Below are 22200 nucleotides of genomic sequence, written 5' to 3'. Positions count from 1 at the left end.
TCTTCAAGCCGGCTTTTCATGTGGGTTCTACAGACTGTACTGGGGCCTGCAGTCTGTTAACTGACCTTCTCCCCAGCTTTCTTCCCCCCCACTTTGGTGACAAGTTCTCATATGTAGCCGTGGCTAAACAGAAACTCACCATGTAAACCAGGCTGTCCTCAGACCGAGACCTGCCTATGCTTCTCTATAGCACTGAGATTGACGGTGTGCCCAGCTACACCCAGCTAGTGGCACAAGGCTTTGTAGGCTACAGAGAAACTCAGTTTTACCAAGCTACACAGCGGCCATGGGAGGACTCTGAGCTTGGTGGAACTTGACCTCAGTGCCTGTCCAGCAGCAGTGTGGAAATTAGACTTGGGAAGTAGAATGCGTGTACAAAGGTGGGGTCCAGACACCAGGGAGAAGCTGGTGCTACAACTGAGGTGGTAGGGACATGGTGGTGGGCCAGGACATGGCTGGAGCCAAGATTTGTGTCCCGGGTTGAGTTGTGCTGTTTTGCGGTATAAGGAAAGGAAGGAGTCAAGAATGACTCTGTGGCTTGGCAGAGTATCTGAATCTGCCCTCCAGCATGGAGGCAGCAGAGGTGCCTCTGCTGTAAGGTAAGTTGGTGGAGCAATGGATGGGAGAGCGGGGATGGTTGATATGAAATTCACGCTGGGTAATGCAGTTGAAAACGTGACTGGGAATCAGGAGCCAGGTTTCAGAGTGACATCTTTACATATCACACTGGCTTGTACCAGGGATATTAAATTCTTGTCTGTAAAACATGGAGAATAGGGCCTCGCCCCACTCATGTCCAGCAGGGATAGTGGTCCATCTACTGTGTGTGTGTTCTTGCTAGGTTAGCCACACTGGCCTTGAACTTACAGTCTTTCCGCCTCTACTTCTCCAGTTAACATGGAGAAGTTTCCATGAATGTGCTACTATGCCTATTTCTTAGGGTCCTGCCAAAGAGCCCTCTTTGGCTTCTCATTCCTCTCAGGGATGAGTCACTGATATCTTTCCCACCCCAAGGACAGGAAGGAAAGCCAACTGGAGCAATGAACCAATAAAGCTAGAGTGGGGAGGCCTTAGACTCCTGACTTCCAGTCTCTGACCATTAGTTATCTACCTGCGGACACAATAATCTTTTTCTTCTTCCTTCCTTCCTCCTCCTCCTCCTTCTTTTTAAATTGAGACAGAGTCTCTATGTAACCCTGGATATCCTGGACTCTCTGTGTAGACCAGGCTGACCTTGAACTCAGAGTTGGACCTGCCTCTATCTCCTGAGTGCTGGGATTACAGACTTGAGCCTGCATGTTTTAATAATCATTTTCTTAAAGGGTCGTCCTTGGGAACAAATGAGAATAAAGGACTTAAGCACATAGCAGGTCTAAAAACCATTTCTCTCTCAGGTTCCCCATGCTTCAATGATCTAAGAGAAAGGAAGCAAAGACGTTGCTCATCTCAGCTGTTTATTGAAAGGCCAGGCAAGATGGAGGAGGGGAGAGGCAGGGACTGGAAGGTACATCCTGCAGGGCACAAAGGTGGTGGGTGAACTGCCCCCCCCCCCCAAGCTCTAAAGGCCAGCAGGGGCTTCCAGACACAGGATTCTCCCATTGTCCTGGAGTGCCCTCTAGTGTCCCACAAGAGGAAGTCCTTCAGGCTGGACAGTCCATAGGAAGAAAGGGTGGGGCCGCTAGGAGAGCACATTTATTAGTAGGATCAGGATCAGGCCCAATGGGCATTGCAGTTTGGGAGGTGGTCTTTAAGGGGCAAATCATCCCACTTTTCCTAATTCTTGCATTTTATTTCTTTGTGTGTGTTGTGTGTGGGTTGAGGGAGTTAGGGGGGTCAGAGGACAACTGGAGGGAGCTGGGTCTATTTGTGAGTGTGTGGTGTGTGTGTGTGTGTGTGTGTGTGTGTGTGTGTGTGTGTGTGTGTGTAGGAATCAGAGGACAACTGAAGGGAGCTGGGTCGATGTGAGTGTGAGTGTGTGTTGTGTGTGTTTGTGTGGGGGCAGAGGTCAGAGGACAACTAAAGGGAGCTGTGTCTCTTTGTATGGTGTGTGTTTGTGTAATCAGAGAACAGCTGGAGGGAGCTGGGCCTCTTTGTGGTGTGTGTGTGTGTGTGTGTGTAGGGAGCCGGGTCTCTTCTTCCACCTTGTAGGTCCCAGAGATGGAACTCAGGTTATCAGTCTCGCCAGGAAAGCCTTTCACTCACTGGGTCATTTCACCAGTCACGAAGGGCAGTTCTTGGTTGAGTCTGCCCCTGTCCTGAGCAGGAGATTGGAGCATGAGACCTACTGGGGGGTGGGTGGGACTCTGGAGAGATTGACACTACAGAGAGGAAGAAGGGTGATGAGAGCGAGGAGTACCAGGAAGGACGTGTCTGACTTCTCTAGCCTTTAGACTTAGGAGTCCCGTTGGGGCTGGCTGGTCTGCACAGAACACTGCCTCACAGGACTGGTGGGAATCAAGAGCCATGACTGACTGCTAAAACCATGGAAGCCAGGGGACAGCTGCTCCGGTTCATCCCGGAAGACCTCCACAGGGCTGTCAGCATCAGTGACCAATGGCTCTGCCTTGATGTCCGGGTTCAGCCAACCGGAGGTGGCCAAAAAGAGGCAGACAGCCAGCAGGATCCCTGCTGCCCCACACAGCGTGGCTCCTGCCACACGGCAGGTGATCAGGGCTTGGTTATAGTCGGCTACTGGATCATCCAAAGATGAGAACTTGCTGTCATTGACAAGCTCTAGTTTGGGGGGTACTGCATAGCCAGTGGTCAGGGCTGCCACACCCAGCAGGAGAAGCAGAGATGCCACGGACACAGTGACCTGAGGAGAGCAAACAGAACAGCAAGGATCCAGGCTCAGCTAGGGTCCAGGATCATAGGATCATGAAACGGACATTGGACATCACAGAACAACCCTGTGGGACCTAACTGGCAGTGATGGTAGCAGAACCCAGGACTTTGAACAGTATAGGGGCAGACACTCTACCACAGAGCCACAGCTTCAGCCCCTTTTTGAATTTTAGTTTGAGACCAGGTTGTGCTAAGTTACCCAGGATAGCCTAGAACTGTCTTATATAGCCCAAGATGGCCTTGAGCCAGCCTTCTAAGTCCTGGAATTGCAGGTGTGTATCATCAAACCCACGGTGGCAATGTTCTCCCTCAATGGCAAAGCCAACCTTGAGTCATTTTGTGGGTCCCATTTATTATTATTATTTGAGTGTGTGTGTGTGTATGTATGTATGTGTGTATGTGTGTGTGTATGTATATGAGTGTGTGTGTGCCTGTGTGATGTAGGGCTGCAATGGCACATGTCAGAGGCCATCCTTTGGTGTTTCTTAGGAGCTGCTTATTTTCTGAAATAGGGACTCTCCCCTGGACCTGATTAATTAGGCTAGGTTCGTTGGCCAGCAAGCCCCAAAGATCCTCCTTTCTCTGTCTCTCCAGCAATAGGATTAGAATAAATTTTTAGGTATTTATTTATTTTTAAACATGATCTTTCTATGTAGCTCTGGCTGTCCTGGAACTGGCTATATAGCCCAGGCTGGCCTTGAACTCACAGAGTTCCACCTGCCTCTTAATTGCTGGGATTAAAGACCTGCACTACCATACCCAACTCCACCTGGCGTTTTCACATGGGTCCTGGGGATTGCACTCAAGTCCTCATGTTTGCAGGGCAAGCACTTGACTGACTGAGCTATATCCCCAGCTCTATTTGGTACCCCTCTTTGGGCACCATCTTGCACCATGGTCCTTTCCACCCTCCATCTCTTTGCTAGGTTGATGCTCATGTATCCTCAAGTCTCATCTCAAACCATTCCTCCACTGAGATGCCTTCCAGGACCCTTCCAGCTTGGGCCGGTGTTTTTCTCTTTACATAGCCCAGTGCCGATTAGTCCTTCAGTGAACCCACATTTGGACATGGAATTTGGTTCTTAGGTGATTGTCTGCCCGTTTTACTGAACTGAGCCTTCTGAAAACAAAAGTTGGACATGTTTTGGCTCACTAGGTGTTTTGTGCTCAATGTAGCACTAAGTACTAGTTGAACAACCATATGGACCATACTCAAGAGTTCTTAAACTGGGAGGAAAGGAGATGGCTCGGTTGGTTAAGAGCCTTCCATGTAAACACAAGTACCTGAGTTTGGATTCCCAGAACCTGTATAAAAAAGCCAAGCCTGGGGAGGGGTGTGATAGATCACACCTGTAATCCCAGAGGCTAGCCGACCTCCGTGAGTTCTAGACCAGTCAGGGCTTGGCAGCACACATCTGTAATCGTACTGTCACAAGAGAAGAGATAGGCAGACCCCAGAGCTCACTGACCAGTTGGTCTAGCCAGTTAATTGAGTGCCAAATTCAGCAAGAGCCTCTGTCTCAAAAGATAAGGTGAGAACAACAGTAGAAGACATCTGTTACCTACCTCCACATGTGCGCACACACACACACACACACACACAAACATGCACACTTTTTTTTTTTTTTAAAGGAGGGTCAATAAGAAGGCTCAGCAAGTCAAGGCACTTGCTGTGCAAGCCTGACACAACCTGAGTTTATCCCAGGAAGCCATGTAAAAGGTAGAAGGGCAGAACAGACACCACAGAGTTGTTCTCTGACCCTGGCACATATGCCCGTGTATGCACATCATTCACACACACACACACCTTGCACACACATACAATAATAAATAAATAAAATTGAAAAAAAAAGAGTGCATTCTTAAATTCTGTGTCTTCAAGAACCAGTAATAAGATGTTAGCTAGGTCTGGTGATGGTTATAGTCCTAGCTATCAGGAGACTGAGGCAGGAAGATAGTGAGTGTGAAGCCAGCCTGGCCTACAGAGTGAGTTCAAGGCTAGCCTAGTGGGACCCTGCCTGAAAATAAAAAGTAAATCAAGGGCTCGTGGTGTATCTCAGAGGTAGAACGTTGGAAATTTGGAAGTTTGTCCAGGATGTTTAAGTATAATTTCTCATCGCGCACACACACACACACACACACACACACTCTCTCTCTCTCTCTCTCTCTCTCTCTCTCTCTCTCTCTCTCTCTCTCTCATCCTGCCTTTGCAGACTGCGTTCTGCCTAAAACACTTTGTCCAGGAAGACTCTGGTCATCCCGGGTACCCATCCCGGAATTTCTGCACACCTGACCTGAGGTTGAGGGCTGGCCCCTCTACACAGGTTAGCACCTTGCCTCCCCATTAGAGGGAAGCCCTTTGGGAGTAGAACTTGCTCCATGCTTCAGATTCTCTACATATCTAGTGATGAACTATACACATTGAAGGTACTGGCTGACACCTGGGGCTTTATGAACATCAGTTGTCTGTTTCTCACACCTCTCTGTTGCCTGTCAATGGCACCCCACAGTGGGAAACCACAGTAAGATGTAGGGGAGATGAACTCCACTTCCTGCCACTGTGTTTCCTCTCCAAAGCCATAGTCACGAGCACAGCGCTGGCAAGTGGCCCAAACAGAGTCAGACTTCTAAGAACAAAATGTTTTCATTCCTTCTTCATTCATTCATTTATTAACTTAATACGAGAAGATTCGTAGTCTGTAAGGTTAAGATATCTTTATTTGGATAAACACCAGCCAAACGCAAGCCAGAGCGTGCCAGGGGCAGCAAGGCAGGGAGGCCAGAGAGAAGGGGCTCCCATGTGCCTTGCTGCCCCTTAAAACCCTATCATGCGTCATGCTGACCTCACACACCTGTAGCCAGCTTCTAGCAGGCGTGGCTTACACTGTCCCCTACATTAACTTATTAATTAGTCTATGTATTTCCAGTCAGGGTCTCACTTGGTTGCCCAGGCTGGCCTCTAATACGCTATTTCTACCTCAGGCTGGTCTTGAACTTATGTTCCTTCTCCCTCAGCCTCCCAAGGTGTGGGCCACAATTTTATGATGCATCCCAGGGTGGCCTTCAGTTACTTTCTGGCTATTTTAGGTTGATCTTTCTTTCTAGACAGATGTATCTCAGGCTGCCTCAAATTTATCATACAGCCAAGTATGACCTTGAAACTCTAGTCCCCCTGCTTCTGCCTTCCTAGGGCTAGGACCAAAGCTGTGCACCACTACACCCAGGCTGTGCAGTGCTGGGGATCGCACCTAGGGCTTCGTTGAGGTATCAATGGAACCCACAAGAAAGTACAGAGTAAATGGACGCTATAAAGTTGTCCTCCACATGAATATCTGCATTTACACACACACACACACACACACACACACACACACACACACTAATGTTTTGTAAAATTTTAGATGTAGTGTGTGTGTGTGTGTGTGTGTGTGTGTTTGAATATTTCTGTGCAGGACACATGTGCCTGGTGCCTGTGGAGATCCAAGAGGGTATTGGATTCCCTGCAACTGGTGTTACGGATAGTCGTGAGCCACCATGTGAGTCCTCTAAGAACAGCCAGTGCTCTTAACTGCTGAGCCATCTCTCCAGCCCCTGATAACAATGTCTAAAACAATGTTTTTAAAGGGCCCAAGGGTCAGCACTGAGGCAGGCATTTGAGGAGCACCACAGAAGAGTATGAAGCCGATGGGCTATATGAGCTGATAACACAGGGAGCTTGAGGAATAAGAAAAAGCTGGCAAACTCCTCAGTCCTTTGCTGGATCCAGCTTTGCCAGAAGGTATCCAACCTCTAGTCTCTTCTAGAAAATGAACTTTGTTGTTGAAACCTATTTGCACTGTATTTTCTGGACATGTGACTCCTGACCACCACATCATCTCTTCTATCCATGCTCCGGGCCTCATTCTAGCCCTACCTTTTACCCAAAGCCACTGGAGTCACTCTTTTGGCCTTACCTTCCAACACAGCGAGGGCCAGGGTTGGTAGGTGTACTGGACTAGGGGTCCTTCTGGGTTATCGCTGAGAGCGGTGCCCACACAGTCCTGGTAAAAGAGATTACGGTAGGAATCGACCCCATACCATGTACTTTCCTCCACGTTGGTGCCATGGCTACATACACACGAGCGACTGCAGCTCATCATGGATCCCTGTGGGCACAAGGTACAGTGACAGAGAGAGATCAGCAGAGTTGCCATGGTAACCCTCTCACCATTCACCACTTCACCCTTACAGTCCACCCAGCCTTGCAGCATCCTCTTTCTTTCCCTGCGTCGTGGGTGAGCCAGCCTTATGCTGTCTGCCCATCTGCCTGTTTTCTCAAAAGACCATCCAGCAGCTGGAATGTGGACTGCGACCCAAACCTGCACTTGGTTGATTTAATTTTAGACATGTGTACTGACTGACCTCTCCCGCCTTCCTTGTCCATAAAACAGGACTAGTAACAACTGTTTCATCCAAGGGGCTGCTGTGGTTATTTTGGTGTTTTCTTCTTTAAATGTATTTGTTATGCGTGTGTGTGTGTGTGTGTGTGTGTGTGTGTGTGTGTGTGTGCGAAGTACATGTTCGTGCTTGTGAACATATGTGGAGGTCAGAGGAAGACTTGCAGGAGTCAGTTTCCCTTTTACCATGTAAGTCCTGGGCTTGACTCTGGTCATCAGTTTGAGGAGTATACTTGTTCTGAAGGGTAAGGTGGATTTAGGACCCTTTTCACCTTCAATCAGTGTGACTCCAGAATCCCTTCGTGTGTATAAATACACACACACACACACACACACACACACACACAGTGGTGCTTTGGGAGACCCCAAAGAGGCACACATGTGCCAGAGGAGTGCTGACTGGATCACACGCTCCACTCTCCCCACAATTCCAGGGAAGGGAGAAAATAAGAGGAGTAAAAAAACAAACGAAAACAAGAATGATTAATGGTAGAAGCCAAGGCATAGCAGAGACCTAAAAATGAGGGCTAGACAACTGGACTGCAGAGACTTCAGGAGAAAGTGGAGGCAGAGGCTTGACCAGAGCTGAGACCTCCGGGACCGGGGCTGGGGACGCTGGTGATGAAAATGAATGGGGCTGGAGACTCCATAACAGGAGGGTAAAGTAGAGGCCCGGAAGGGGCAGTGAGGGACACAAGGACAAAGGGCCAGAGCGAGTCCCTCCCTGTAATTCATCCTCGCCAGGCCTCCAAAGGCAAAGGATCGGTTCATCCTGCTGATACAAGAGAAGGAAGGTGACCTTGACTGAGCTTCCCCTCCTCCTCCTATCTTAGGGTGGGGGTGGGGGGGGGAGAGGACAGGGAGCGACAGGATGCTGAAGAGCCCGGGGGTTGCCATGGAAACATCCAGGAGTGTGTTCCTAACCTGCAAAGGGAGAGACTTGATGAGAAGCGAGTGGGAAGAGGAAGAGGCTGCGTGGGTCGGGGCAAGGAGCTCTGCAGCGGCGGAGACCAGACTCTCGAAGGAGACGAGCCTGTAGGCGGGAGGCCGCCCTGAATCTGTCCTTAGGCACGCCCACCCCAGCGCAGCTGGAAAGGAAGGCCTCCTTGGGAGGTAGCTAGGGCAATCAGGAACACCCGCTTCACTCCCTAACCTGACCACCCTTTGGGGCGCAATAAACTGCGTACTTTCCCAGGAGGGAAACTGAGGCACAGCGGAATGGGAATGGGTTGTTAGAGAGGTGCGGGTGAACCCGTCCTTGGAGCCTCTGTCTCTCTATGAACCCTAGGGTGTCAAGGCCCTCAGAGCCACGGGGCTCTCTATCCCCTCCAGTTCCCCAAGCAGACCCACCTCTGGCCGGACGCAATCATATTGGGGGATGCTAGCGGAGTGGGGGCGGGTGCTCCTAAGAGCAGGGGAGCCAGCGGGGCAGGGGTCGAGCCGCAGGGAGCAGGGACTGAGCTCACCTCTGGTCTGTGTTTCCGGAGCCCGCAGAAGCTGTCGGAGCTGGAGCAGAGCAAAGCCAGTTTGTTTCGCGCAGGCGCTGTAATTCCGGGCGGGGGTGGAGTGGGATGGGAGGAGGTGATACTGAGGGAAGGGGAGGTGGGGGTCTCTCCGACCCCAGAGGCTGGTTCGGCAGACTGTAGTCCTACTCAGATCCCCAACCCTTGCCCTGGCCTGAGTTCCCTTCTCTCTCTTCTGAGAGGCTCTTGGGCATCTTTGGGGTGCTCCAACTCCTCAGCCACACTCACGTCACTCCTCAGGCCTGACTCTTCTCACAGGAGACCATCTTCCCAGGAGCCTCTCTGTCTCCTCACTGTCTCTTCAGAGCCTCCTCTGGAGGGTCTCCATCCCTCCAGATGCCCATAACCCATACAGAAAACCAACATCTGGGCCCGAACACGGTGGATAGAGTGCTTACACCAAGTATACACAAACCGTGGGTTCTTTCTACCCCAGTACCTTTTAAACCTGGCATAGTAGCTCACACTTATGTTCCAGCGCTCCATGGGTGGAGGCAGGAGGATCAAAAGTTCAAGAGCATCCTTAGTCACAGACCCAGTGCAGGCCAACATGGGCTATCTCAAAAAAAAAAAAAAAAAAAAAAAAAAAAGCAACAAAAAACCCTACATCTTAAGCCAGCCTGGAGGTGCATATCAACAACGAAGGCTGAGGCAGGAATCTCCAATCTGGGCTACATAGCAAAACCTTGTCTCAAAACAAGAAAACCTATGGTTCTCAGGATCCTCTCAGGGCCTCCAATTTCTGCAAGGCCTTGGCCTCAGCAGTCACCATCACTAAGCCTGCCTCTCACTGACACTTCCTGGGAAGTCCTTCCTGCTGCCACCAGATTCCCCTAATCTCACTCTCTCTCCCTTTCAGTGCCCGCCATCCTTATTCTTTCTCCATGTCCTTCTTCTGAGTCTCCACCCCAGACTAAGGATTGGTTGCACTTACCTTGGGATGGGGGGCGGTGGGTGTTCCATGGCACAGTCTCCCTTATGGTCCTCTCTGTTTAGCTCCAATCCTGTGGTGGGCAGTGCTTGTCAGTGGCATCCTCTTAGGGAGTCATCCTTTGCTAGGTCATTGGCTTCATGGTTTGTCGTGTGCTTGCACATTCACTGTGTGGTCCTGAGAGAATCACGGTGCTTCTCTGAGCCTCACCAGAGACCACTGCCCACGTCCGCCTTCACATCTTGAGTATCTGTGGTGGTTTGAATAAGAATGGCCCCCATAGGCTCATATATTTGAATGCCTGGTCATGAGGGAATAGTAGCACTATCTGACAAGGATTGGGAGCTGTGGTCTTGTTGGAGTAGGTGTAGCCTTGATGGAGGAAGGTGGACTTAGAGGTTTCAAAAGCCCATGCCAGACCGATCCCTCTGTCTGTCTGTCTGCCTGCCTGCCTGCCTGGGGATCAGGATATAGAGTTCTCGGTTACTGTTCCAGCACCATGTGTTCATGATACTGTCCTTCATGCTGATAATGGACTAACCTCTGAAACCGTAAGCAAGCCTTGAACTAAATGCATTCTCTTTATGAGTTGCCATGGTCATGAGGTCTCTTCACAACCACAGAATAATGACTAGGACAGCATCCTGTTGCTCCTTGTGCTGGAGGCTAGGGACATAGAATTAAGCGTGCTAAGCATGCTATACATGATTGTACGGTATGTTTCTTTGTCCGCATCCCCATGTTCCCCATATGTGCTCTACTATGTCAGTATGTACTGAACACAGATTGACAGCCACAGGCAAATGATGCTCATTATGTGTGAAGAACTTTGTATGCACTACAGTACTTACATAACTCGTGTGTGTGTGTGTGTGTGTGTGTGTGTGTGTGTGTGTGTGTGTGTGTGTATGGGGAGCACTCTCATTGGGAGTAGGAGGAAGGGAATTGGAGGATGGCTGTTATCATAGTGGGATGGATGAATTTCTGGAGATGATGGTGAGATAGATTGCCAAATGCCCTGGGAAGTGGGGCCAACCTTGAGCCAGGAAATGTATGATGGTTTATACTAAATGTCGACTTGACAAGCTCTTATGTCACTTTGTATCTGGACAGAACTCATGTCCATGGGGGATTATGTAGATTAAGTTAACTGAGATCAGATAACTCACATTAAGTATGGACAGCACCATTCCATGACCAGGAGACCTGGACCGTAAAAAGGAGAATGCTAGTTCAACACCGCCATTTATTGCTCTCTGCTTCTCAGTTGCTGGCAGCACCTCAGGCTCCTGCCACCATGATTTACCTGTGATGGTGGCCTGTGCTCCTGTTTTTTTTGTTTTTGTTTTTGGAGACAGGGTTTCTCTGTGTAGTTTTGGAGCCTATCCTGGCACTCACTCTGGAGACCAGGCTGGCCTCGAACTCACAGATGGGAAACTGTGAGCTGAAATCAGGGGAGGAGACCCAGCCTTGACTCTTGATTTGGCCACTTGCGGCCCATGCAGTGTCACCACTCTGAACATTATTCTTTGTCCATCAAATGGTGGTATTTGCCTCCTAGAGAGTTTGAAAGAATGAAATGAGACATGCTTACAGCAAGGTGTTCAGTGCTCTTGGGGTGGAGTAATGACATAGTCAATTTGTTGTTACCATTATTGTCCCTTGTTGTTTGCTTGTTTTTAGAGATGGGGTCTCACTCTATAGCCCTGGAACTCCCTTTGTAGACCAGGCTAGTCTCCAGCTCACAGAGATCTGCTTGCCTCTGCCTCCCAAAAGTTGGGACTAAAGGCATACACCACTGTTCTAAACATTACTTTAACTGTAAAGATGTGTTACTGTAGTTTTTTTTTTTAAACTCTTTGGCTCTTTACTCTTTTGGGGGACCCACCACCCAGCTCCCAATAAATACACATGGAGACTTATTATTACTTATGAATTTCTGGTGTTAGCTTGGCTTATTTCTTGGCAGCTTTTTTTTTTTAAGATTTATTTATTACATATTCGATGTTCTGCCTGTATACATGCCTGCACACCAGAAGAGGGCACCAGATCTCATTACAGATGGTTGGGAGCCACCATGTGATTGCTGGGAATTGAACTCAGGACCTCTGGAAGAGCAGACAGTGCTCTTAACCTCTTGAGCCATTTCTCCAGCCCTTGGCAGCTTTTCTTAAATTATCTTTTCTACCTTTTGCCTCTGGGCTTTTATCTTTCTCTATTCTATATACCTTTCTTTACTTCTTACTCCACAGCTTGCCGTGTAGCTGGGTGAAGGCCTGGCCCCAACATCCTCCTCTCCCTCTCTTTTTCTTGTTCCCCAATTTTCTCTTCCCAGACTTCTCCTATTTATTTTCTCTGCCTGCTAGCCCCACCTATCTTTTCTCCTGCCTAGATATTGGCCTTTCAGCTCTTTATTAGACCAATCAGGTGTTTTAGACAAAGTAACACAGCTTCACAGAGTTAAACAAATGTAGCATAAAAGAATGAAACACATCTTTATATCATTAAAACAAATCTGGGCTGGAGAGATGTCTCAGAGGTTAAGAGCACTGACTGCTCTTCCAGAGGTCCTGAGTTCAATTCCCAGCAACTACATGGTGGCTCCCAACCATCTGTAATGAGATCTGGTGTCCTCTTCTGGAGTGCAGATATACATGGAAGCAGAATGTTGTATACATAATAAATAAATAAATAAAATCTTAAAAAAACACAAATCTTCCACAGCATAAGCAAATGTAACACATCTTCAACTAATATTCCACAACCATCATATTTGTTTATGTTGTAGACTATTATTTTAACTATGTAAAGGTATGTTGAATTTTTTACATTGCATTCATTTAGCTAGGCATTTGTTACATTTGTTTATGTTGCATTTGTTTGATGGAAAGACGTGCTGCTGTTTCACCTTGCCTGCCTAAGCACCTGATTGGTCTCATAAAAAGCTAAATGGTCAACAGCTAGGCAGTAGAGGGATAGGCAGGCTGGTGGGCAGAGAGAATAAGAAAGAGTAGGACTCTGGGCTTAAGAGGAGAGAAAGAGAAAGAGAGGGACATGCCTGGGGCCAGCCAGGCAGCTGCCAGCCAACCAGACACGGAGTAGGACATACAGAAAGAGAGAGAGAGAGAGAGAGAGAGAGAGAGAGAGAGAGAGAGAGAGAGAGAGAACGAACCTAGGCAAAATGTAGATGAGGAGAAATAGGTTAAAATAAGTGGGACAAGTGTAAGATAAGGCTGAGCATTTATAAATAATAATAAGTCTTAGTGTCATGATTTGGAAGCTGGTTGATGGCCCAAAAGAAAGCCTGCTCCATGCCAACTCACCTGGGTGTCCCTTAGTTTGTTTAATATTTTGTGTCAGTATTTGCCTGCATGTATGTCAGTGTGTCCACTGCTCTTGAAGTGGATTTGAGTTTAGTTCCCAGTGCCCATGTCTGATGGTTTACAACTGCCTGTAATTCCAGCTTCAGGGGATCCTATGTCCTCTTCTGGCCTCCTTGGGTCCCCCATACACGTACACAAACACACAGAGAGATATACGCTAATTTAAAAATAAGTAAAAATAGGGGCTAGAGAGATGAATCCGCGGTTAAAAACACTTTCTGCTCTTGTAGAGGACCCAGGTTTAGTTCCCAACACCCAGGCTGTTCTCACAATCATCTAAAACTCCAGTTCCAGGGGATTTGGCACCTTCTGACCTCTAAGGGCACCAGGTGATGCAGGCAAAACATCATACACATAAAATAAAAACTTTCAAAAATTAAAAGTAAATCCTTTAACATGAAGAATTGGAACAATCAGTCACAGCAGTGGTGATGGATATCACTTATGGTTGAAGGATTTTGTTTGGCTGTTTTTTAGGTTTTGTGAAACTCAGCCCAATCTGCTCTTGAAACAAGGGTGACCTAGAACTCTTGAATCTCCTGTCTCTAACTCCCACCTAGTTAATGAAATTCCCATGAGTTCAATAACCTATAATATATGAACTTGAAAATGGTTATGATGATTGAGATATGGTGAAGATGGCTGAGAGGAGTGAGATGTGGCCACCCAGGCCTGTAATCCCAGCACATGAGAGGTGGAGGCAGGAGAATCAGGAGTTCAAGGCCAGCTTCAGTTCACAACATACCAAGTTGGAGAGCAGCCTGGGTAAGATCTCAAAACAATCCAGAAAGCAGAAGTTGGAGAGATGACTCAGTGGCTAAAACACTTGTCACACAAGCATGAGGACCCGAGTTCAGATCCCTAGAACCCATGGTAAGCTGGGGGAGGGGCAGGAAAGCATCTGACATCCAGGTAGTCCTACCAGGAGGAGAGACGTGGGAACAGGAGAATCCCTGGGTGCTCATGGGCCGGTTAGTCTGGTGCCAGCAGTGGCAAAAAACCTAGAAAAACCTCTCTTGAACAAGGTGGAAGGTGCCGGGCGTTGGTGGCGCATGCCTTTAATCCCAGCACTAGGGAGGCAGAGGCGGATCTCTGTGAGTTTGAGGCCAGCCTGGTCTACAGAGCGAGTACCAGGATAGGCTCCAAAGCTACACAGAAAAAAACCTGTCTCGAAAAACAAAACAAAACAAAAATGCAGCTTAAATGCCAGGTAGTAGGTGGCATGCACCTTTAATCCCAGCACTTGGGAGACAAAGGCAGGTGGATCTCTGTGAGTTCAAGGCCAGCCTGGGCTACAAAGTGAGTTCCAGGACAAGTTCCAAAGCTACAGAGAAAACCTGTCTCAAGAAACAACAAAAACAAATTGCAGTTTAATTTATACCATGCACAAAAGCACACATCAGATCCTAATGCCCATGCCCAAAGCCAGCCCTCTGATGTCATCTCATCTACTCAGGCTAAACAGAAAAGTTTGTGCAGGACTGAGGAATGCCTTTGTGCCTCTCCCTTTGCATGGGGAGAGCTTTGCCCTTTTCATGTGACCCTGATTTGGCTCCACAAATGCTTCAGCTAGCACAATATGGCCGAAGTCATCTGTGTCAACTCTAAACTTGCATTTGTAGGAGGGGCAAGTTTCCTTCCTGCCCTTCTTGAACCACTCCTGTAAGAAGCTTCCAGCTCTCTCTCTGTCCCCAGTCCCCATGCTAAGAAGTCTAGTCACATGGAAAGGCCTCGTGTAGATGCCCCAGTTGACAGTCCAAACTCCTGCCTCCCAGCTGGTACCAGCTACTGCACTGGGCAGTGTCATGTGAGTGAGTCATCTTTGATATCCCAGCCCTCACACACACGATACCACGAGATTACAAGGACCATCCAACCAAAGCCTGAAAACCCACAGAATTTTGGCAGAGAGCAAAACGGCTGTCTCCAGCTACTGAATTTGTTAGAGAGCAGTGGAAATATGAAGCCAGACAGTCTCGGAGGCTCATGCTGGTAACCCTGGCATTGAGGAAGCTAAGGTAGGAGAATTAGTTTAAGGCCAGACTACGGTCCAAAGTGAGACCCTGTTTCAAGAAAAGAAAGAAAAACTAAAATAAAACCCAAGCCAGTCAGTTCTGCAAGACCTTGAATCTGGGCTCATCTCTTTGGCTACATCTCTTTCAGGTCCTTCACTCGAATTGGACCCCAGCTACCCCAACTCCTCTCTGTTGCTTACATGAGCCAAGCATCCAGGCAGCTCCTACTTCAGGTCTTCAGGGTCTTTGCACACATTTGTTTCTCTTCCTGTGTCTCCTCTGCTTCAGGTATCTGCACAGATGGTGTCTTGCTTTCCTCGGATCTCTGTTTCTATACCACCTAAGCAAATGTTTCTATTTCTTTTAAAGCAACGTTGAAGAGCAAAAAAAAAAAAAAAAAAAAAAAAATGACCTCATAAATGCTAAGTAAGTGCCCTGTCACTGAGTTCTCGCCCAAGCCTCACAGGCTGATTTAAACCTTTGTGCAAGCCAAGTTTGGTGACACCGGCCTGTAATTCTATCTATTAAAGAGGCTGAGGAGCCAGGTACCACAGAGGCAAGAGAATCTCTGAGGGTTCTAGGCCTACATAGTGAGTTCCAGGAGGACCAGAGCTACATAGTGAGATCCTGTCTCTAAACAAACAACTAAGGAGGTTGAGGCAGGAGAATGAAAAGCCGGGTTACAGAATGACTTCCCTGGGTAACTTAAATGGAGAAGGAAGGGGCAGTGGCTGGGGTGTAGTCTACACATACTCAGGAAGTCTCTGAAACTGACCAGATTCATTAGGCCATCTCCCTGCCAAAGTAAGCCATAAAACCTGAGTCCCTCTCAATGGAGCTGAGCCGAGCTGCAAAGAGAAGCCCCAGACAAGACAAGCTGCAGAGGAGACTGAGACCAGACCAGCTGCCTGGAAGTTTAGACCAAGTGAACTACACACAAGTGTATTCTTCTTCAACCTGCTGAGCTGCCTGCAGGCCATGCAGCATGCTCCAGGTCCCCAACATTGTGAGCTGTCACCCAGGCTGGGCTATGCTTTGGTGATATGGCCGTCTTGGAGTAATTTTTAAAAATTTTATTTAGCTTCATGTACATTGGTGTGAAGGTATCCGATCCCCTGGAACTGGAGTTACAGACAGGTGTGAGCGGTCATGTGGGTCCTGGGAATTGAACACCTGTCCTCTGGAAGAGCAGTGAGTGCTCTTGACCACTGAGCTATCTTTCCAGCCCCTCTTGGATTCATTTCTGTTCCCGTAAGTCACCCCTCACCCCTATTCCTGTAAATGACCCCAATAAAACTCACAGTTCACCAAGTTGGACTTCAGTGTTTTCTGTACTTTGGTCTGTTATGGGTTCCTATCTACAATGAGTACATGTGCTATGGGAAAATCCTTTTGTACACTGTGAAGACTGGTTTAATAAAAAGCTGAATGACCAATAGCTAGGCAGGAGAGAATAGGAGCGACTTCTGGGCACAGAGAGGAAGTCAGAGGGATGAACTGAGGCTCACAGGGGATTTCACCAGCAGACTGGGAACAAGATGGACATGCCATACTGAGGAAAGGTAAAAGGCACAAGGAAGACCATAGATTAACAGAAGCAGGTTAATTTGAGTTTTAAGAGCTAAAGGCCAAGCCGGGAGTTGGTGGCACACACCGTATCTCTGTGAGTTCAAGGCCAGCCTGGTCTACAGAGCAAGTTCCAGGACAGCCTCCAAAGCTATACAGAGAAACCCTGTCTCGAAAAAGCAAACAAAAACAAAAAACAAAACAAAAAAAATCCAAAAACAACAACAACGAAAAACAAAGAAAACCAACCCCCCCCCCCAAAAAAAAAAAACTCAACAGGATGCTAAGCATAGTAAAACCTATGGATTCATCAAAAACACTCAGTAAAGATTAAGGAGATTGGCCTATAAATGGGTACAAACCTGATTAAAAGGGTTTCTCTGTCTGAATTAAAGCACTCTAGGGTACAAATCAAAGTAAAAGGTGGGATTTTAAAGACTTTGACCAAAAACAGAAATCGCCTGTAAAATTTCTGAGATGGGTCAAATGATGCAGGGCTGAGATCCCACCAGACACATGGCTTTGCCACTGCCTGCTCTTCCTGGCAGCTGCTATTAGGCTGAGGTCTGGTGTAAGAGTGCAAAAATCTAAGGGCGGCTGAAAAGTGTAGCTAGGCAATGTGTCTGCAGCTACTCAGGAGGCTAAGTGGAGAGATGGCTGGAGTCCAGGGTTACAAACCAGCCTGGTGGTACTATGGCAGCAACAACCAAAACCATTGCAGCTATATCTGTTGGTGGTCCTGGGAATGGAACCTAGGGCCTTGCAAATGCTAAGCCCCTACCCTACTCCATGGGTTATAGTTTTAGTATATGAAACCAACTAGAATTCAATGATAAGAAGCTAAAGTTGGGCTGGGAGGTGGCACACGTCTTTAATCACAGCACATGGGAGGCAGATCTCTGAGTTCAAGGCCAGCCTGGTCTACAGAGGGAGACCCAGGACAGTTAGGACTACACAGAGAAACTCCATCTTAAAACAACAAACACAAAAAACAAAAAGGGAAACCAAAGTTGGAGCAAGTGAGATGGCTCAGTGAGTAAAGGTTCCTGCAGCCAATTGTGATGATCTTGGTTTAGTCCCTGAAACCCACGTGGTGGGAGGAAAGACCCTCCCTGTTGTGGGATATTTGTACATTGTGAAGGTGAATTGTTGTGATTGGTGTAATAAAAAGCTGAACGGGCCAATAGCCAGGGTGGGAGGTATAGGTGGGCAGAGAGAGAAAGTAGAAGGGAGGGAGGGAGAGAAAGAGAAGAATCAGATGAGTGATATATGAAAGAACATAGATTAATAAAAATGGGTTGATTTAAGTTGTAAGAATTAGTTAGGAACAAACCTAAGCTAAGGCCAAGCTTTCATAATTAATAAGTATCTTTGGGAGCTGGCTAGTGGGACAAAAAAACAAAGAATAATTACACATCCCTCAATCTGTCCTTGACCTCAACACATATGCCATAGCATGCATATAAATAAAAATTAACAATTAAGAAAGAAAACTATAGTTTTGTTTTTGTTTTTGTTTGTTTTTTTTTTTTTGGTCAGGTGCACACTTTTAATCCCAGCACTTGGGAGGAAGAGGCAGGCAGTTCTCTGTGAGTTCCAGGTCAGCCTGGTCTAAAGAGTGCATTTTAGGACAGCCAGGGTCATACAGAGAATCCCTGTCTTGGAAAAAGAAAAAGAAAGAAAAGAAAAACTAAGGAACCAGACTGCCAAAGTAATCACAACATTGACTAAAAAGCCCAAGAAGTTAGTTTGTTAGAAGTTAGAGGAACCAGGAGGTTTTTGTTTTGTTTTGTTTTCTGAGACAGGGTTTCTCTGTGGCTTTGGAGGCTGTCCTGGAACTAGCTCTTGTAGACCAGGCTGGTCTCGAACTCACAGAGATCCACCTGCCTCTGCCTCCCGAGTGCTGGGGTTAAAGGCGTGTGCCATCACCAACCAGCCTCAGAAGTCATTTCTTATCTGGGCTTTTTATTTATTTTATTTTATTTTGTTTTTGAGGAACATAGCATAAGTGAGAAAAGCCCTCTAACTGTAATCTTTTTTTAATAATTTATTTATTTCTATTATTTTATGTGCATTAGTGTTTTGGCTGCAGGTATGTCTGTGTGAGGGTGTCAGATCTTGAAGTTATAGACAGTTATAGACCATGTGGGTGCTGGGATTTGAACCAGGGTTCTCTCGAAGAGCAGTCAGTGCTCTTAAACCACTGAGCCATCTCTCCAGCCCCCACTAAGTGTAATCTTGAAAAAAGCAGTGCTATGCAAATGGCCTAAAGAGTGTCATGGTCACATGGCCCACAGCTTCTGTGTTTTTTTCTCATTTGTTTGTACAGTTGTTCCCTCTACAAACAAAAACAAGCAAACATAAAAACAAACAAACAAACAAAAAACCCTCAGTAAAATTGTCCCTGAGTTGCCTTTTGAGTTCATTTTAAATTTCTTTTATTGGGCAGGTATGGTGGTCCATGCCTTTAATCCCAGCACTTGGAAGGCAGAGACAGGTGGATCTCTGAGTTCCAGGCCAGCTTGGCCTAGATGGAGAGTTTTAAGGCAGCCAGTACTACATAGAGAAATTGTCTCAAAAAAACTACAAAGTTGTTTTAATTTTGTGTGTGGCTTGTGTGCATATGTATGGGCAAGCATGTGCACGTATGGAGGTCAGTGCACACTAAAATCCTTTCTCTTTGTCTGCCTTGTAGGTCCCAGGGATGAAACCTGGGCCTTTAGGTTTGGTGGTGTCTTTATCAGCTGAACATCTCACCAGCCTGTAACATTTATAAAATTATTTGTTTGACTTAGTGTGTGCATACTCGTATGTGCCATGTCATATCTGTGGGGGTCAGAGGACAAATGAGGAGTCACTTCTCTGGCTTTTTAGCGGAAGGACTGAGGATGCAGCTTGGTGTCCATTATGCCCTGATTCCATCCTCAGTACCACATAGGCGAGGCATGGTAGCACACGCCTTTAACTCCAGCACTCCACAGGTGATCAGATCATTCTCTGCTACATCAAGGTTGAGGCCATCCTGGGATATGTACAATTGTCAGAAATGAAAGAACAACAATAGAAGAAAAAAGAAACATACAAGAAAAAAAAAGCAGAAACAACACAAAAAACTGATATGTAACAGTGAAAAATAGTACTGCTGCTACAGAAAAATACAGTGAGCCAGGCCTATAAGCACAGGCCTGTAATACCAGACACTTTGGAGGCTAACGCAGGAGGATCACAAGGCCAGCTTGGGCTACTTATCCACACCCTGTTCTTGTTTTAAAGCATTGGCATCATTTTTCATTACACTTATGTATTTATTTTTGTGTCCCATGTACCATGGTATTCGTGGAGGTGAGAGGGCAACTTGTAGCAATCAGTTCTGGATTTCTAGTCTTCCTTTCTTTCTCTCTCTTTTGTTTTTTTTTAAATAATACAGATCATGAGCCAGAGAAGGGACTCAGCAGATAAAGGCACTTGCCATGAAATCCTGATGACATTAGATACTTAGAACCCAAATAAAGGTGGTAAGAGCAAGCAGACTCTACAAGTTGCCCTCTGACCTCCATATGCATGCATGGCATGAGAACACACACATTTACATACAAACTCATACAAAAATAATACATGATGCATACACAATAAATCACACACATACCAAAGGAAAATGGTATGGCTGTTGGAGGCTGGATGCAGTGGTGTGAGCCCATAACCCCAGCATTCATGAAGAAGCTGAGGCAGGAGGACAGAAAGGAAGTGAGCCCTGCAGTGAGGCCAGCTTGAGTGGTGGACAGTTTTGGGAGCTGCAACAGAACGGCTACATTTAATGCCACTAAGTTGTATTGAAAGGTGGTTAAGATGGTAATTTTTGTTACATGCATTTTTACCAAGTTTGTTAAATTATTGGTGCTTTAGGATTCCCAGTTGTCTGTGGGCAGGAAGTAAATGGAAAAATCTTGCTCCGCACATTGCCTTCCAGAGGTGCCTCACTTGTTCCTGCCCAGCAGAGCTGGCAGCTTCCCTCAGCAGTTCAGGGTTCTCAGCCTATGAGGCACCACGTGACAGAATGAAACAAAGTAGCTGGGGACGTGGGGCTCCACCTACTTTGACTTTCTTCACTTACCTTGATTGACATAATTACCTCATTTCAAAGGTTACCCCTCTACCACGTGACACTGCCACCTTTGTCTACTCATTGTGAGTTTCCATCCACTCGCGTGCAAGCTCTGTGAGTCAGGGACTATGACTTCTTCGCTGACGAAACTTCCATCTTTAAGACCGTACCCGGTGCATAATGGGTGTCAACAAAGTCTGCTGCGGGGGTGGGGGGCTGGAGAAATGACTCAGTGGTTTAGAGCCATTGCTCTTCTTGCAGAGGACCAGAGTTCCCAGTACCCCCATCAGAAGGGTTTCACTATCACTTCTAACTCCAGTTCCAAGGAATCTGATGCCCTCTTCTGGCCTCCATGGACGCCAACATGCACAAAAAAGCAAATACAGACGCACCCACACCCACGCACATGGAAATAAAAATAAAATGTATCTTTTGTTTGCTTTTGTCTTTTGAGACAGAGTTACACTGTGTAGCCCTGGCTGTCCTAGGACTCACTCCTTAGACCAGGCTGGCCTTGAACTCACAAAGATCCATCTGCCTCTGCCTCCCCAGTGCTGGGATCAAAGGCATGTGCCACCACCACCTGGCAAAATGGTATCTTAATAATATAAAATTAAGGGGCTGGAGAGATGGCTCAGACATTAAAAGCACTGACTGCTCTTCCAGAGGTCCTGAGTTCAATTCCCAGCAACCACATGGTGGCTTACAACCATCCGTTATGAGATCTGGTGCCCTCTTCTGATGTGCAGATATACATGGAAGCAGAATGTTGTATACATAATAAATAAAAATCTTTATATATATAATATATATATACATATATATATATATATATATATAATATATATATATATATAATTAAAGCAAAAATCTGCTGCAATATGCATAAGTTTGTCACTTTACTCAAACAAGAGGAAAAGCCCAGAGGAGCAGGTGACAGGTAAGCATGATTTGACAAGAAAGCCTAAGAGGCCAGGTGGCTTTTTAAGTGACACAGCAAATGCTGCAGTGACCTCCATCCCAGGCCTCTTTCCATTCTGAGTTTGTATCCTGTCTCTACAGAGACCCTTGGGCTCAGGTTTTCTGGAGCAGAAAGAAAAGAACTTGACATTTAGTTAAAAGGAGGCCAGACACAACTGAGGGCCAGAAACCGGTTGCTTAGAAACCTCTAAGGATTGTAGAGAGAGTTGGCATTCACAGCTAGGCAACATAGAAGCAGCTAGATAGGCAGGTTTGCCAGCAAACACCTCTCCCTCCCTTTTACAGACTCCTAGAGTGCCAGGCTGGGTATACTCTTGGGAGACTTGTAGTCCAACCACCCAAGTGCACAGCTGGGGAAACTCAAGACTCTAACACCTTCAACAAGAGCAGTGGCAAATATCATGGCTGTGTATCATCAC

At 46.9% G+C, this 22200-nt stretch overlaps 1 protein-coding gene and 1 long non-coding RNA gene across 9 annotated transcripts in view; one reads left to right on the top strand and one right to left on the bottom strand.

Annotated features, from left to right (window-relative positions):
• The window catches only part of LOC103161105, a 34180-nt gene extending 17737 nt beyond the window's left edge, over nt 1-16443 (top strand). Inside the window, exon 4 of the long non-coding RNA XR_003486480.2 lies at nt 15911-16443. This is a non-coding gene — a long non-coding RNA (uncharacterized LOC103161105). The remainder of the gene's footprint in view (nt 1-15910) is intronic.
• Nrsn2 (neurensin 2) lies at nt 1937-21257 on the bottom strand. Of its 8 annotated transcripts, none has more exons than XM_027421507.2 (5): nt 20810-21257; nt 9738-9984; nt 8747-8786; nt 6798-6989; nt 1937-2815 (listed from the first exon to the last, which is right to left on the bottom strand). In XM_027421507.2, the coding sequence occupies exons 2-5, from the start codon at nt 9764-9766 to the stop codon at nt 2393-2395; spliced, it is 684 nt and encodes a 227-aa protein (XP_027277308.1). In that variant the 5' UTR covers nt 9767-9984; nt 20810-21257; the 3' UTR covers nt 1937-2392. The 8 variants fall into 8 exon arrangements, with proteins under 8 accessions (XP_027277308.1, XP_027277307.1, XP_027277309.1 ...); XM_027421506.2 differs by having other exon boundaries at nt 20828-21257; XM_027421508.2 differs by lacking the exon at nt 20810-21257 and adding an exon at nt 15333-15523.
• Nucleotides 21258-22200: the final 943 nt, after the last annotated feature.

This window comes from Cricetulus griseus, chromosome 6, assembly GCF_003668045.3.
Source record: "Cricetulus griseus strain 17A/GY chromosome 6, alternate assembly CriGri-PICRH-1.0, whole genome shotgun sequence".
Lineage (NCBI taxonomy): Eukaryota > Metazoa > Chordata > Mammalia > Rodentia > Cricetidae > Cricetulus > Cricetulus griseus.
Note: the sequence above shows the minus strand (reverse complement) of the source record. Positions and strands in the feature narration are given on the sequence as shown.